General features: G+C 40.0%; 1 protein-coding gene and 1 non-coding gene across 3 annotated transcripts in view; both read right to left on the reverse strand.

Annotated features, from left to right (window-relative positions):
• Positions 1-6,862: 6,862 nt before the first annotated feature.
• TRNAV-CAC lies at positions 6,863-6,935 on the reverse strand. Its single transcript has one exon. It is a non-coding gene; the product is annotated as a tRNA-Val (tRNA).
• Positions 6,936-10,771: 3,836 nt separating this feature from the next.
• Positions 10,772-18,136, reverse strand: part of LOC118891825 (zinc finger protein 709-like) — a 56,485-nt gene continuing 49,120 nt past the window's right edge. For both annotated transcript variants that reach the window (XM_036845579.1, XM_036845581.1), the window contains 3 exons: positions 13,353-13,479; positions 13,088-13,148; positions 10,772-12,690 (listed from right to left, as the gene is read on the reverse strand). In XM_036845579.1, coding sequence (XP_036701474.1) covers positions 10,872-12,690; positions 13,088-13,148; positions 13,353-13,479 — 2,007 coding nt within the window. In that variant the 3' untranslated portion in view covers positions 10,772-10,871. The remainder of the gene's footprint in view (positions 12,691-13,087; positions 13,149-13,352; positions 13,480-18,136) is intronic.

The raw sequence follows: 18,136 nt of genomic DNA on the forward strand, positions 1-18,136 counted from the left end.
TCAGATAATAAAAATATATGTACTGGTTTCTTCTCCCCAGTTCCTGGCACAGAGCTCCTAAAACCTTTGTAAATTCCTAAGCGACAAGAACACTAGGAACACCTCTAGTTCTAATATTTGGTGTTTGACCCTGTCCCTGACACAGGGCTCCTGAAACGCTTGTAAATTCATAATTGATAAGAGCACTAGGACCATCTTTTGTTCTATTGAAGCAACTCTGCTTGGGCTCCCAGTTGGGGGCTGGTCACCAGAAAGAGCAAGCCATGATTAGGAGCTTGGAATTTTCAGCCCAACAACCCATCCTCCGGAGAGGGGAGAGGGGCTGGAAATGGAGTTAATAATTGATCATGCCTATGTGAAGAAGCCTCCGTAAAATCCCAGTGGTATGGGGTTTAGAGAGCTTCTAGGTTGGTGAGCACATCTACATATGGGGAGAGTGATGCACCCTAGCTCCACAGAGACCCTCTCAGACATCACCCTATGTATCACTTCATCTGGCTGTTCTTCTGTATCCTTCATCATGTCTTTAATAAACTGGTAAATTAAGTGAATGTTTCTGTGAGTACTGTGAGCTGCTCTAGCAAATTAATCAGACCCAAGGAGGGGGTTGTGTGGGAACCTCAGATTTATAGGCAAGTCAGACAGAAGTTGTGAGTAACCTAAGAACCTACACTTGCAACTGGCATCAGAAGTGGGGAGGAAGCAGTCTTGTGGGACTGAGCCCTTAACCAGTGGGACAGGATGCTATCTCTGCCTGGATACTGCTCGGATTAAGTTGCAGGATACCTGACGGGTGTCACAGAGAATTGTTTATTGTGGAGAAAAACTCTCACACATTTGGTATCAGAAATGTCAGAAGTGATTGTTCTGGATGAGTATAAAGGAGACACACAGGAGGAAAGAACTGGGATTTTGCCCACTGAGGAAGACTACTTGGTTTTTCTAACACACCAGCAGTCAAATATTTAAAAAATGGAGTCAGAGACCTTGGGTTTTTGTTTTTCCAGATAAGAAGCTTAGAAGGTGACATTCCCATCTTCACTATTTAAAAAAGCAAACAAACTTAAAAGCAACCGCTCTTCTTAGATCTATCAAAGAATTGAGGTTGCAGGGCAAACCGCTGCCTCCAAAATTTGAAAGAGAGAAAAATAGCTATTCCGAAATATGCCCCAAATAGTCTATTTTGCTTAACAAGGCCTGTCCTCAAAAGATTCTATTTCACCAAAATCTAACTCCTGGGATTTTACTAGCCAAACTGACACGGTGGGAGGGAAATTGTCAATTTGAGCTTCCCCTACCCTCTCTGCCTCACCTAAGTTGAGGGTAGCAGTGGGGACTCAGAAACACTTGGGAGGTTGGAGAATTCCCTGGCGGTCCAGTGGTTAGGACTCTGCACTTTCACTGCCGAGGGCTTGGGGTCAATCCCTGGTCTGGAAACTAAGATATTCCACGAGCCATGCGGCGCGGCCAAAAACAAAACAGAACAAAGCAAACAAAAACTTGTGAGGTTAATAGGTTATTTTTCCCTCCTGACTTCAAACATGCAGTGTGTTTTCTGAAAGCATTTATCAAACTCTCCAAAACCAACTGGATGGCCTACAATTCAATTCAATTCTGCTAATAACTAATCAGAGTTAAGCTCAGACCCCACAGTATAAGGACTCCTCAGTCCCATGAGACTGCCCCCATGTTACATGCTAGCCGCAAATTGGGGGGGGGGGCAGCCTACACACATTTCTGCATAGCCCACTACAAATTCAGAGGCTCCTTGAACACCTCACACTTGTTGACTGTCTAGAACGATCATCAGAGTGAAGAAAAGCACTTTACTTTTTATTACCAATTTATTGTAAAAGATACAAGTCAGGAACAGCCAAATGGAAAGGGTGCACCGGGCAAAGTGGTGGTCGGGGGCTAGGGAGCTTCCATGCCCTCTCCTGGCATGACAGCCTCCCAGCATGGTGATGTGTTCACCAACTCAGATCTCTCTGAATCCCGAGGTTTAGACGTTTCCATGGAGTTTCCTTATGTCGACCATTGGTGAATAACTCTATCTCCAGCCCTTCTCTCCTCCCCAGAGGCTGGGAACTGGGCTGAACGTTCTAAGCCTCTAATCAAAGCTTGGTCTTCCTAGCAACCAAGCCCCATCCTGAAGCCATCTAGGGGCCTGGAAACAGTTGCCTCATTAGGACATAAGATGCTCTTATCACACTTATCACTCAGAAAGTCCAAGGGCTTTAGGAGGTCTTTGCTAAGAACCATGGGCAAAGACCAAACATTTTTCTTATCATACCACAGAAGGTCACACAGCCCAGGGATACAGGCTCATTAAAATACTGAGACCAAATCATAGGACGATAGAACATTTCCTCTCCACCCACAACATGCCACTACATCAAGAAAAGTCCTGTTTAATAACAGTTGGAAATACTGAAAGAACTGTATGTTTCCAAACTTATTTAAGAAGTCTCTATAGTATCCTCAAAGATGTCATGGGAAACAAAAGCAAGGAACCTGAGGATACTTTAGCCACTGACAGTTACAAGAAATAGTAAACATAGCCTAAATCCTTGGATAAACATAAAACCTTACACTAAAGACCTAGTTACCTCAGTTCCTTTTTACAGTACATCATGTCCAGTATTCAAGAAAAAATTAAAAGGCACAATAGAAAGCTTAAAATTTTTTTTCCAGTGGATAAAGAAGATGTGGTACATATATACAGTGGAATACTACTCAGCCATAAAAAAGAACAAAATAATGCCATTTGCAGCAGCATGGATGCAATTAGAGATTATTATACTAAGTGAAGTAAGTCAGAAAGAGAAAGACAAATACCATATGATATCACTTATATGTGGAATCTAAAATATGACACAAATCAACCTATCTATGAAACAGAATCAGGGACATAGAGAATAGACTGGTGGTTGGCAAGGAGGAGGGGGGTGGGAGAGGGTTGGATTGGGAGTTTGGGGTTAGCAGATGCAAACTGATATATATAGAATGGATAAACAACAAGGTCCTACTCTATAACACAGGGAACTATATTCAATATCCTGTGATAAACCATAATGGAAAAGAATATAAAAAAGAATGTATATATATATATATATATAACTGAGTCACTTTGCTGTACAGCAGTAATTAACACAACATTGTAATTCAACTATACTTCATTTAAAAATAAATTTTAAAAAAAGAATTAAAAAATTTTTTTCAGGAAATAGGACAAACAAAAGAACCTGATTCAGATGTAGCAGATATCTTGCAATTACCAGATATTTGAATCAAGCAAACATGATTATGCTGAAGGCTCTAATAGAAATAGCAGATGCATGCAAAAATAGATAGGTAATGTTTGCAGAGATGGAAACACTAAGAAAAAAACAAAAGAGAAATGCAAGAAATGTAAAACAAAAAAAAAAAACAGAACAGAAATGAAGTATTCCTGGGTAAAGGGGGGATGCTCATCACAGTGGAAATGTGTAAGGAAAGAACCAGTAAGCTTGAGAAAATGTCAATAGAACCTTTTATTTTGTGCAGGTCTCAGCCTATGAATAACTAATGTTATGGTTGGACCAGCCTTTGTGGTTCTTATTATGATTGCTGGTTGCCCTTCAGCAATAACCATCAGGAAACTTTGAAAAAAATAAAGGTTTATTATTTATAGGACCTGCAAATCACACAGCACACCAGGGGCCACGCAGCGAGATTGTGGGGTATGGTGGGGAGTGACGGCGAGGGGGAGGGGGGCCTGGGGTTCTATTTTTATTGGGATAGAGGGTGCAGGCCTAGGGTTCAGAAGCTCACTCTTTATTGGTGAATTTAAAATATAAGAGCAGGAATTTAAAGTGCAGTAAGAGGAAAACAAGTGGCTCAAATGGTTATTGAAATCAACCAAGATCTCTAAAACAAAGGAGTCTAAGTGGGGGGAGGTGGCCTGGCTCTTTGTGGCTGGCAAGAGCTGTCTTTGAAGTGGATGCCTCTTTGAAGTGGATGCCTTGGCAATCAAAGCTTAAGTCAAGCACTTGCATTACAAAAAGAGAAAACCCAACTGTCAGTAATTACACTGCATTTTTCCAAAGAGATGAGAAGGACAACAAAGGCAGAACAGAAGTCCAAGAACTTTGGGAAAATCACAAAAGGTATAACAAACACAGAGCAAGAATATATGAAAGAGAAGAAAGATACAAAGAAACAGAAGAAATAAGTGAAGCAAACCACCGACCCAGGAACCTTATTTAAACAAACACCCCCAGGAAGCTCAAAAAATGAGCTAAACTGGAAATTCCCTGGTGGTCCAGTGACTAGGACTCTGTGTTTCTAGTGCAGGGAGCCTGGGTTAGATCCCTGGTCAGAGAATTAAGATCCCACAAGCCACTCGGCCATAGAAAAAAAAGAGCAAAACTGTATACTGGGGGTGGTTGACGAGTAACAGTGCTAGACGGGACCAGGATATGCGGGCAGTGAATTTTCTTAAGTTAGACTTTCCTTTTTTACAGATTTATTTAAAATTAACAGAGAAATTTATGCATGCTAGATTTATTATCTGACAGCCTTTTTTTAAGTTTAACTTTTTTTTACATAGGAAATCATTCTAAGATTTAATTCCTTTAAACACTAATGGTTACAAAATTATAAACCATACAAAAAGAAAAGAAAATTTTCAAACTCTTTCCAACTTAAAGGATATGCGGCATCCTAGTTTGTCCTTTCCCTATTCTCACACGGGGGTACTTTCAGGAATAAGTAGAATATTATAATGTAATAGTGGTTTTAGTTTAGCCCCTTATATGTAGTAGTATTTTCAAAGATTTACATAAGCTTTGAGTAGTTTTCCTCACATCAATTAAAATAGAAATTCAATTACTTTAGTCTTTGAAATTTAAATGTTCTCTAGGGACATGCATATACAAACACTGATCTAAAAATGAAAAATGTATCTGAGAACTTAAATATATTCATCTCACAAGTTGAAGTTATCTTGCCTAAAAGGAACAGAAATTCTTCTTGGTTCTGTCAACTACAAATTGGCACTTGCCACTGGCACTTGCCATCTGCCTCTACGGGTATTAAATCATGCTCCGTTGCAGCTGCTGACTTTCAACACCCCCTGAAAGGAGGTCAGGGTGGAGAGCAGAAATGAGGAACTCTGTGCTCTGGGAAAAACTGGCAGAACAAGTCTTCAGTTAGATATTTTCAGGAGATGATTTTATGAGCCCAATTCTGCATCTCCTCATATCTAGAAAAGTACTAAAATCCTTCATGGTGACGTCTACTCCTCGTGACTAGCAGTAACCTTCACAAGACTAGCAGAAAACTGCTGTAAAAAATACGTGCTTGATTGCATGTATTTCCGCTTCACCAAAATCACATATATACTGACCTTCCCCCCTACCTCTTTGGAGCAGTTTCTCAGAGCTATCTGAGACGCTGTCTCCTGGGCTATACTCTTCATTTTGCCCCAAATAAAACATAACTCGCAACTTTCACGTTCTGCGCTTTTTTAAAGTCAGCAGATCCGTAACTGTCTTGCCTTGATGACATCATTTCTCTCAATCAACTTACATTTTTAAGCTCAAGAAACAAACAATGTTATTTCTCACATAGGGAATTAATTACAAAGTGCTAAAGGAAACAAGAGCCAAAGGGCTGCACTATTCAACGGTAAAAGAATTCGAAGGAAAGAAACACAAATATTGGAATCAGCACAGATAAGCAGCCTGAGCTCCACAGGGCAGAAGGAGCCACATTCAGCAAGTTTAACACAGGCTAGGCTCTCCTGGTTGAGACAGAACCGCTGGACCAGGTCAGTCCCTGGTGAAGGAGGGTGGGGGCACCTGAGCAGCCACAGGGATGGACTCTGGGAGCGCCACATGCCCTCCTCTCCCCAGGGAATACTGGAACCACTCCCTTTCTCAGGCTTCCATTCCCACAGTGAGAAAACTCTCAGCAGGACTCAGTTTCAGGCTGTGACTAAAATGAGCTTCCAAATTCATGAGCCCTAACCCAGGACACAGAACTCTTGACTTTCACAGACTTTCTCAACGTAAACAAATACACTCTGAGGGCAGCTGCACTGTGGATGCAGAACTCCAACCTACATCTACAAACAGGCCCAGGAGAACCACAACTAAAAGCTCAAAAAGGGCATCAACCCCACTCCCCACCATGAGCATGTATATCCCCAGCTTTCGAGGGCTCTGTAGCTTTTCTCAAAATAAAGACTCCTTCTGCAGTGGGTGTGAGCAAGGACACCTGTTCAGGGAGACTCCCCAGGAAAAACAACCGGGCCTACAAATACTTCCTTTGCAGGCTCTTGGCGGGGCTGTGGGGTGGGGTTTGGGGTTGCGGAGGCGAGTCGGGGGGGTGCTTTGCTTGGAGGCACTGACCTCAGGTCTCTGCTCCCAGTCACATTGCTTTGGACCACCACTGACATTTGAAATGACACAAACTCAGTATTTGAAGGATCCAGCAAAATCACACAAACCCAATGTTTATGTGAAAAGGAGAGTATAAAACTATAAGGCATTTTCCTAGTTCAACAAGAAAATTCACAGTATTCATTACTTTTGGAAAATAATATTATTTCCAAGGCAAGAAATTGTTTTATAAAGAATTAATCATGCAGGAACACTTCTGCTGTTCAAGTGTAAGCTCTGGAATTCCATTTGAAAATACCACCCTCCTCCCCAAGAAAGAAAAACATCCTATTACTACACACTCAGGAGAGGAAAAAAGGGAAACAAGAATTTAAGTAATTCTAGACTATTTTCTTTTAATATTTATTTATTTATTTGGCTGAACCGGGTCTTCGTTGTGGCATGCGGGATCTTTAGTTGAGATATGCGGGATCTAGTTCCCTGACCAGGGATCGAATCTGGGCCCCCTGCATTGTGAGCACGGAGTCTTAACCACTGGACCACCAGGGAAGTCCCTAGATTATTTTCTTTTTCTTTTTTTCTTTTTAATAAATTTATTTTATTTATTTATTTTTGGCTGCATTAGGTCTTCGTTGTGGTGCGTGGGCTTCTCATCGCGGTGGCTTCTCTTGTCACGGAGCACGGGCTCTAGGCGCGTGGGCTTCAGTAGTTGTGGCTCACAGGCTCTAGAGCGCAGGCTCAGTAGTTGTGGCGCACGGGCTTAGTTGTTCTGCGGCATGTGGGATCTTCCCGGACCAGGGCTGGAATCTGTGTCCCCTGCATTGGCAGGCGGATTCTTAACCACTGCGCCACCAGGTAAGTCCTATTTTCTTTTTTTCTGCTATTCACCTATTTCCTGCCTCTTTGGAAATATTTTATACTTTCAAACTCTATTGACCACTTAAATTATAAATTTTTGAAAAACTGAGATTCAAATAAGTGATTAAATCTTTTCAAAGTGACAAACCCAGGGAGGGGCAGTGCTGACAGGACGGATCACCCAGAAAATTTTCCTACGAGGAACCTCCACCCAAAGGACTTCCCATAGGATGTCTGTGCCCAGGAGAGACCCTGGGGGGAGAGGCACAAGGATTTCATGCAACCCAGTTCCAGCCGGTTACTCTTTGCTTTTCCTCTTTCCATAGACAAAACAATAAATCTTGTAAAAAGAGACATCCATGACACTGTGGAAAAAGGATAAACAATATATTGGGTCTGTTTGAAAAGCACCATGGAGGACAAATTGTTCATTATGATCCTGTGAATCTGAGAGGGGATGCTGGCATTTAGGAATGCGAAAAGGATCTGAAATTTGAGGCATTTATTCCCAGCCCTAGGAAGAGCTAGGCTGGGAGGCCAGGGGTGTGGATGTGAGACACTGTTCAACAAACATTTGGAAAACTCAGGAGAAAACGGGTGCCCCCTGGGGAGAAAGGAGGGACTGGGGACCCCACACAGCTCCTCCAGCGCCCGCATCCCGGAGATCGAGTCATGATTGTCCTCATACGATGATTTTTAATTGACTATAAAACACTGATGAAAGAAATCAAAGATTACACAAACAGATGGAGAGATATACCATGCCCCTGGATTCAAAGAATCAATATTGTGAAAATGACTATACTTCCCAAAGCAATCTACAGGTTCAATGCAATCCCTATCAAAGTACGAATGGCATTTTTCACAGAACTACAACAAAAAATTTTACAATTTGTATGGAAACACAAAAGACCCCTAATAGCCAAAGCAACCTTGAGAAAGAAAAACGGAGCTGGAGGAATCAGCCTCCCCAACTTTAGACTATACTACATAGGTACAGTAATCAAGACAGTATGGTACTGGCACAAAAACAGAAATATAGATCAATGGTACAGGATAGAAAGCCCAGAGATAAACCCACTCACCTATGGTCACCTAATCTATGACAAAGGAGGCAAGAATACACAATGGAGAAAAGACAGCCTCTTCAATAAATGGTGCTGGGAAAACTGGACAACTACATGCAAAAGAATGAAATTAGAACACTACCTAACACCAGACACAAAAATAACCTCAAAATGGATTAAAGACCTAAATGTAAGACTGGACACTATAAAACTCTTAAAGAGAAAACATAGGAAAAACACTCTTTGACATAAATCACAGCAAGATCTTCTATGACCCACCTCCTAGAGAAATGGAAATAAAAACAAAAATAAGCAAATGGGACCTAAACTTAAAAGCTTTTGCACAGCAAAGGAAACCATAAAGAAGATGAAAAGACAACTCGCAGAATGGGAGAAAATAGTTGCAAATGAAGCAGCAGAGAAGGGATTAATCTCCAAAACATACAAACAGCTCATGCAGCTCAATATCAAAAAAACAAACAACCCAATCAAAAAATGGGCAGAAGACCTAAACAGACATTTCACCAAAGAAGACACACAGATGGCCAAGAGGCACATGAAAAGATGCTCAACATCACTAATTATTAGAGAAATGCAACTCAAAACTACAATGAGAAAAAAAAAAACTACAATGAGGTATCACCTCACACCGGTCAGAACAATCATCATCAAAGAGTCTACAATAAATGCTGGAGAGGGTGTGGAGAAAAGGGAACCCTCTTGCACTGTTGTTGGGAATGTAAATTGATACAGCCACTGTGGAGAACAGTATGGAGGTTCCTTAAAAAACTAAAAACAGAACTACCATATGACTTAGCAATCCCACTACTGGGCATATACCCTGAGAAAAACATAATTCAAAAAGACACATGTACCCCAATGTTCACTGCAGCACTATTTCAATAGCCAGGACATGGAAACAACCTAAATATCCATCGATAGATGAATGGATAAAGAAGATGTGTTGTGTGTGTGCGCGTGCGTGTGTGTATATATACACACACACACTATATATATAATGGAATATTACTCAGCCATAAAAATAAATGAAATTGGGGCTTCCCTGGTGGCACAGTGGTTAAGAATCTGCCTGCGAATGCTGGGGACACGGGTTTGAGCCCTGGTCTGGGAAGATCCCACATGCTGTGGAGCAACTAAGCCCATGAGCCACAACTACTGAGCCTGCGCTCTAGAGCCCCCAAACCACAACTGCTGAAGCCCACATGCCACAACTACTGAACCTGTGAACCACAACTACTGAGGCTGCGTGCCACAACTACTGAAGCCTGCGCACCTAGAGCCCATGCTCCACAACGAGAAGCCATCGCAATGAGAAGCTTGCGCACCACAAGAGTAGCCCCCACTCACCACAACTAGAGAAAGCCCACGCACAGCGACAAAGACCCAACGCAGCCAAAAATAAATACATGAATTAATTAAAAGAAAAAAGAAAATAAGCCTTTTTAAAAAAAGAAATGAAATTGGGTCATTTGTAGAGATGTGGATGGACCTAGAGTCTGTCACACAGAGTGAAATAAGTCAGAAGGAGAAAAACAAATATTGTATATTAACACATATATGTGGAATCTAGAAAAATAGTACAGATGAACATATTTGCAGGCCAGGAATAGAAATGCAGACGTAGAGAACAGACGTGTGGACACAGAGGGGGAAGGGGAGCATGGGATGAATTGGGAGATTAGGTTTGACATAAATACAGTACGATGTATAAAATAGATAGTTCGTGGGAACCTGCTGTAGAGCACAGGGAGCTCAGCTTGGTGCTCTGTATTAACCTAGATGGGTGGGATTGGGGGGAGGGAGGTCCAAGAGGGTGGGGATATATGTATACATATAGCAGATTCAATTCACTATACAGAAAAAACTAACACAACATTGTAAAGCAATCATACTCCAATAAAAAAAAATTTAGTTTCTAACATTATCCACAGGCTCAGATATTTGTCCCATCACAGGTCTCTCTTCTTAAAATCTATTCACCAAATAACAGTCATTGGAAGAACAACAAGCAAAGGCCCAAATATAAAAACAATTATTCACATGAAACTCCAAAAAAGGAGCTTTGTCATTAAGAAAGGTAGAATACATAAAATAGACTATAAAGATATCCAGGAACTGTCCAGTATCCAGATATCCAGTAGGAAAATCCCAACAAATACCACATTTTCCAATTGTCCCTTAACACAGAATAAAACTAGAAAAAATTAAACCTGACTATGCACATATCAGAAATACAGTTCAATTCACCCATGGATCCAACAGACTTCAAAATGCAGAGAGAAAATACTAACTGATTCAAGGAAAAAGCACTGCCTTTTAATCTTATGTACTACTGTTGAAAGATGACTTGCAGAATTATATCACCCCAATATTCATTTATGAAACTAGTAGAAACCCACATTCCAATGATATACTTTAAGAAAGAGGCTTGATAAACAATATATTTACAACTTGTAAAAAACAATTCTTTTGTGTTGAAAGTTTTTTGGAACATTATACATGGATTAATTTTCATCAAGCTTTCTCATGTTACTTACATTTATAATTTATTTCTGGTGGGAGTTTTAACATGTAACGATGAAGGCCAACTGAAGGCTTTCCCACGCTGTTTACATTCAAAAGGTTCTACCCTGTGAGTCTTTTCATGCCTTCGGAAAGAAGTGGGATGACTGAAGGCCTTCCCACATTCTTTACATTCATAGGGTTTCTCTCCAGTGTGAGTTCTTTCATGTCTTCGAAAACTCTGATACCACCTGAAAGCTTTTCCACATTCCTTACATGCATAGGGTTTCTCTCCTGTGTGAGTCCTTTCATGTGTTTGCAAGGAACTGTAACCTCTGTAGGCTTTACCACATTGTTTACATTCATAGGGTTTTTCTCTAGTGTGAGTTCTTTCATGTGTTCGAAGATAACTGGGACACCTGAATGCTTTACTACATTTTTTACATTCATAGGGTTTTTCTCCAGTGTGATTTCTTTCATGTCTTCGAAAACTTTGATAACACCTGAAGGCCTTTCCACATTGTTTACATTCATAGGGTTTCTCTCCAGTATGAATTCTTATGTGTGTTTCTAAGGAAGTGTAATCTCTGCAGGCTTTTCCACACTGCTTACATTCATAGAGTTTCTCTCCAGTGTGTGTTCTTTCATGTAGTCGCAGCAAAGTTGAACAACTAAAGGCTCTTCCACACTCCTTACATTCATAGGGTTTCTCTCCAGTGTGAGTTCTTTCATGTTTTTGAAAGGAAGGGTAATACCTGAAGGTTTTACCACACTGTTTACATTCATAGGGTTTCTCTCCAGTGTGACTCCTTTGATGTATTCGAAATGAACTGGGAGAAATAAATGCTTTCTCACACTGCTTACATTTATAAGGTCCCACTCCAGTGTGAGTGATCATGTGCACTCGAAGGCTTGCGAGAGCTCTAAGGGCTTTCCCACATTCCTTACATTCATAAGGTTTTTCCCCAGTATGAGTTCTTTCATGTTTTCGAAAAGAACTGGGACAACTGAAGGCTTTACTACATTTTTGGCATTCATAGGGTTTTTCTCCAGTGTGATTTCTTTCATGTATTTGGAAACCTATATTAGAACTGAAAGTTTTACCACATGGCTTACATTTATAGGGTTTCTCTCCAGTATGAACTCTTTCGTGTGTTTGGAAGGAAGGGTAATATCTGAAGGTTTTTCCACATTGTTTACATTCATAAGGTTTCTTTCCAGTGTGAGTTCTTTCATGTATTCGGAGGGAACTGGGACAACTGAATGCTTTACTACATTTTTTACCTTCATAGGATTCCTCTCCTGTGTGAGTCCTCTCATGTATTTGTAAAGTTTGATGATATCTATAGGCTTTTCCACAATGTTTACATTTGTAAGGTTTCTCTCCACTGTGGGCTCTTTCATGTATCTGAAGTGAAGCTGAAGAACTAAAAGTTTTCCCACAATCCTTACACTTATAAGAGGCACCTCCAGTATGTGTTACCATGTGTCTCTGAAAAGTTTTGAGCTGCATGAAGGCTTTCCCACACTCCTTACATTTATACGTTTTCCCTCCAGTGTGATTTCTTTTATGTTTTTCAAAACACTGCAGATAACTAAAGGCTTTCCCACATACATTACATTTATATGGCTTCTCTCCATTTTTCTGATACTCATATGGCTTGTGTCCAACGTGACTTCTGGTGTACCTATTATGGGATGAGTGATGCATGAGGACTTTTCCACATACTTTGTGTTCCCATGGTTTTACTCTGATAAGAGTTTTCTTGTTCAGATTGAGATTTGGAATAAGGCTGAGGTTTTCTCTACATGGACTATCCTCTTTCCCTTCACAGATTCTCCCTACCTTGTGACTCCTGCAAAAAACAAGGAGGAATTATTAATGATCTCTTTATTAATGATTTCATACTTATTATACTATTTCAGCTACAATCTTATTATTTGTAGCAAAACTACAGGTATTTTTCTATTTCGGGTGAATTGTTCAAAACTGAATACACTGAATGCTCGGCAAGAGGACTCACCCTTGCTCACCAAAATGGTGATATTTATACATAGGGCTTATTAATACTGTTTCCAAGTGAACTATTTTGCAAACACTGAACATTATGTCATATGTAAGAAAGTAATTCGGTGAAAATTTTCTGAGAAGCAATAAATTTGAAGCATGGATTGTCTTGTTTCTTTTTAAGATCTGGTACAATAATATAATTCTCATGTGAAACACTGCTTTCTGCTGGGAGTGCCACTCACCTTAGTTTTCTCCCCTGGTTTTTGCGCTGATCTTCAATGTCATGATCTTTCCATGTTTCTCCTAAAATGCAGACACAGAAAAATGATTCTAAACTATTAGAAGTTATAGAAAAATTATTAGATTCTAGTGCTACAGTGAGCTGTGACCATACCTAGTTTATTTACCAATGTCCTCCCTGTACACATTCCACCTCTTAGAATAATACTGTAGGGCAGAAAAACTTGACCTTTGACTGGCAAGGTGAAAGTAAGTTGTCATCCTTACCTACTGAGGCCAGGTTCCTGAAGGTTTCCCCCATCACATCTCTGTAGAGTTTCTTCTGTGAAAAATCCAGTAAAGCCCACTCTTCCAGGGTGAAGTTCACAGCAACATCCTCAAAGACCACTGCGTCCTACAACATCCCATATATATGTATCGTAGGATGAGTAAGACTGACAGCACTAGACATCTATACTCCATTTATAAGGAAGGTTACATATGATTCTACTGTCTCCCAACATTTATTCTCTGACATGATCATCAGAAACTAACTCTCTGTCCATACTTACTTCCTCATAAATTTAACAGCATCAGGAACACATGAAAATTATTTACATAGTTTTACTGCGATCACATTACAAATCCTATTGCTGTCTAATGGCAGCGTCCAAAGTATGTTGGGAAATGTCAGAAATGCTATACAAATGAAATAAATATTATCAATTTAAGAACATCCATTGGTGAGAAAAACTCTTTCCTCCCTTTTCTTATTACCCATTTACACACTCCATGACGCAGAGTGTGTAATATCCTGTAATAAACCATAATGGAAAAGAATATGAAAAAGAATATGTATATGTATATATACATATATATGCATAACTGAATCACTCTGCTGTATAGCAGAAACTAACACAACATTGTAAATCAACTATACTTCAATAAAATAAATTTAAAAAGATAAAGAGGGACTTTATCATAATGACAAAGGTGTCAATTCTCCATGAAGGGATAACAATCGTTCATGTGTACATGCATCACAACAGATGGGCAAAATATATGAGGCCAAAACTGATAGAATGCAAGAAAGTAAGCGAATCCACTACTAGTTGTAGACTTCAACACCTCCTTATCATGAATTATCAATTGCAGCAGGCAGAAAATTAGGAAGGACAGAACTGAAATCAACAGCACCATGGAACAACTGGATTTAATTGTAATCCATGGAAATCATTCTTCTCAAGTTCATAAGGAACATTCACCAAGACAGAACACATTCTGGGACATAAAACATACTTTAACAAATTTGAAAGGACAGCAGTCATTCAAAATATGCTTTCACACCACACAGGCACTAGTCTAGAAATTAGTAACACGAAGATAGTCAGAAACTCCCCAAAATACGTGGAGATTCAACAATATGCTTCTAAATAACACGTGGGATCAAAAAAGAAGTCCCAAGAGAAATAAAAAATTATTTTGAAGTAAATGAAAATACAACTAATCAAGGGTTGTGGGATGCAGCAAAACAATGCTTAGAGGCAAATTTATGCCACTGAACAAATACACTAGAAAAAAAAGAAAAATCTATAATCAACAATGTAAACATCTACCTTCGGAAGGAAAAGAACAATTTAAACCCAAAGTAAGCAGAATAAAAGAAATAATAAAAATTGGGGGAAAAAATCAGTGGAGTATATTAAAAGAAAAAAAGCTGGTTCTTTGACAAGATCAATGAAACTGATAAACATCTTGTGATCATAACTAAGAAAAAGAGAGAAATTACAACACAAGACCATCAGGGGTGACCAGGAGGTATGGGAGGTGGGTGCTGAAGCCTCTTCACTATAGTGAAGGAGTCTCTGAGGACACTACCAGGTGTGCCTGTTGTATGGCAACAGTCTTGAGCCTTCTATGGTAGGGGTGTCCATTCAAGGTGGCCCAATTTCCAACTAACCGCATAAATGGGCTCTGGTAAATTTATAAACAAGGGATATGTTGCCTCCCAAACATCACAAGAATCTAGACAATGTTGTGGGTGCTGAGACGGACTATTGGTATTTCTTCATGGTGCCAGGAAGGGGTGGCCTTCTGTTTATTAAATTTTTTTAAATGTATTCATTAAAGGTATCCAGGCCTCATATGTTTGGAGCAATGCCCATCCACTTTTTACAAGTCCACCTTTTTCAATACTGTATGTCCTGAATATCAAATGAACTTCCTCAGAAGAGATGTCATTAATGTCATATCTCTGCTCGTGGCACAAGGTGGATGCAGTTCAGATCCTGCCTGCAGAGACTGTGTGTGTTCACAGTGGTGTTGAGGTTCCCTGATGGTAACCAGTTAAAGGTGTATCATGTCCTTTCAGAGGTGAAGGCCAAGTGCAGCTGAGAGGCTGCTGGAACAGGAACTGAACAGAACAGACGTAGCCAAATCTGTGAGAGCAGAATGTTGAGCAGAATGTTTAGCAGTTGCTGAGTAGATGGAGTCAGTAATTTCCATAATGCTGGGGACTAGGAATAAGGGGTTTATGTGATGGGACAACAGCCTCAAGGCTGTAGCGTTCCACTGTGAGGTGTTTTTCACTCTTTCCAGGTTTAATAACAGGTCAAATTAGGCTGTTCAAAGCAGAAGTCCTGGGGATAATCACTTCTTCCCAAAATAAAAGGTTTCTTAAAGTTTTCAATCCTCAAAGGCCCTGTTTAAATTATACTGGGTCATATAACTAATTTAACTAAGGGGTAAGGACCATGGAGTCTCATTTTGTGAAGCCAATTTGGAAGTGGCAAGAACTTAATTTAACTTAATTTTAATTTATGATTTATTGGTTCAGAGCTTTCCTGCTCACTATGGGACATTTTGTGACAATGGGTGCTATGATCGTAAGGAGAGGCAAAGAGTTCTGATGGTTATGGTGAAGTATACCAATCTGCCCTCTATATTATATTCAGTACTTCCTCTAAGATCATGCAGTACACCTTGCTTAAATTTACTGAGATCCTAGGTATAACTAAGGGGCCGCGATGGTGAGAGGCCCGCGCACCGCGGTGAGGAGTGGCCCCCGCTTGCCGCGGCTGGAGGAAGCCCCCGCACAGAAAAACGAAGACCCAACACAGCCAAAAATAAATAAATAAAAATAAAAAATGACTAATACTCTCTCACTCAATAATTGTAGGAAGGTTTGTGAATTATGGCATTATAGGAGACTCTAATATTAATTCAAAACCTATGCTCTGAAGAGGCTCAAAAAGCAAGGACTGCCCTTTTTATCTTTTTGGTTATGTAAATTTTTTAGTATATTTTGGATTTCCAACTGGAAAATTGTGAGCCTTTTTTCAATACGTTTTTCCTTTTGTTCCTTCTCTCCCGTCCTTCTCTATATTATATTTTAAGTCCCAGGATACACTTTGGAAAAGAGGGTGTCCTCTCTACCCTGGGACTCATAAAATTTTTCCTCCAGGGGGCTCACACTAGTGCCATCGGGATCAGAGGTCTCCTCCAAGACTACCGGGTATTTTACAGAGTTTTTAGTTTAAGTTTGAACTAATCCCTTTGCTGTGCCACAGTGAGGCTATGGGTGCTGTCCCCCGTAACTCAGAGGGTCAGGATCTTCGTCGCAGTAGACGCAGGGGCAGCAGCAGCAGAGGTGAGCCCTCATATTAGGAGAGTGGACTCAGCTCACCACCTACTGGCTGCCTTTCCCAGTCTCCTTCTCTCTCTGAAATACCTGCTCTTTAAGGAGTGGCCATCTGATGGGCTCCCCTCATTCACAGGGTATAATCAGCCTTTTACTCCCCTAAGACAAGGCAATCCCAGCCTCAGTTACACTTTCACTTAAAGACACAGATAGGTTCCAGCCAACACATCGAATGAGGACCACTTTAACAAAGGAGCCTTTCTCATACTCCTGCTCAGAGAGGACAACGAATTACCTAAACTTCCAACTTGGTGTCTTCTGTATATAGAACCCAGGGTTGGTGGGGTCAGCAATGCCACACAGGGCAGCACAGCACACAGGAGGAGCTCCTCAGCAAACAGCAGCTCACAGGGCAGGAGCCTCCAGGCTTTCTTATCAGCCTGTCCAGGTAAGAAGAACTAGGGGAAGAGGGAGGGGTGAGGCTTAACTTTCAGTAGTCAAACATCAAATATGTGAACCCCCAACCGCTCATTATAAGAACAAATCCAGTAAGCATTAGCACTGGTTTGTTCTTATACAAAGAAACACTGACAAAATGATCAAGAAGTAATCAAAACTGGTTATTTCAGGGTGGCAGGAATAAGAGCAGAGGAGTAGAACAGGATATGTAAGTTAGTTTCCTATCTTAGGAATTTTTAAAAAATTCAACCTTTCCATGCATTAGTTACTGAAAATAAGGAGAGAAATTTACATACACTGTCTTTTCCTATGATTAATCATTATTTTAAATTAGCTTTTGCTTTTTAAAATTTAAACTTTTCTACATAAGAAACTACTCCAAAATTTAATACTTTAAACACTAGCAGATATAAAACTGCAGACCATGAAAAATTTACAAATCCCTTTCCAACTAAAAAAACAAGGGATTTCTATCAAGAGTCCTAACGTACAATGCTTCAACTTACAATTTTTCGACTTTCAACAGATACACTTACAACCATCCTGTGCCCATACAACCATTCTATTTTTCACATTCAGTACAGTACTCAATAAAGTACATCAGACAGTCAACACTTTATTATAAAATAGGCCTCGTGTCAGATGATTCTGCCCAAATGTAGGCTAATGTAAGTGTTCTGAGCATGCTTAAGGCAGACTAGGCTATGTTGTTCAGTAAGTTAGGTGTATTAAATGCATTTTCAACTATCAATATTTTAAATTTACGATGGGATTACTGGGATGTAAGCCCATCATAAATTGAGTAAGATCTGTAAGAGTTCCTCCCTCTACTATATTTAACATAAAATCTTTTATAGTATGAGTAGCATATTATAATACATTAGGGGTTTCAATTAAGTGCTGAAATGTACTAGAAATTTCAAAGATTTCCATAAGCTTTGAGGTGTTTTCCTCATATCAATTAAAAAAGAAA

This window comes from Balaenoptera musculus, chromosome 3, assembly GCF_009873245.2.
Source record: "Balaenoptera musculus isolate JJ_BM4_2016_0621 chromosome 3, mBalMus1.pri.v3, whole genome shotgun sequence".
NCBI lineage: Eukaryota > Metazoa > Chordata > Mammalia > Artiodactyla > Balaenopteridae > Balaenoptera > Balaenoptera musculus.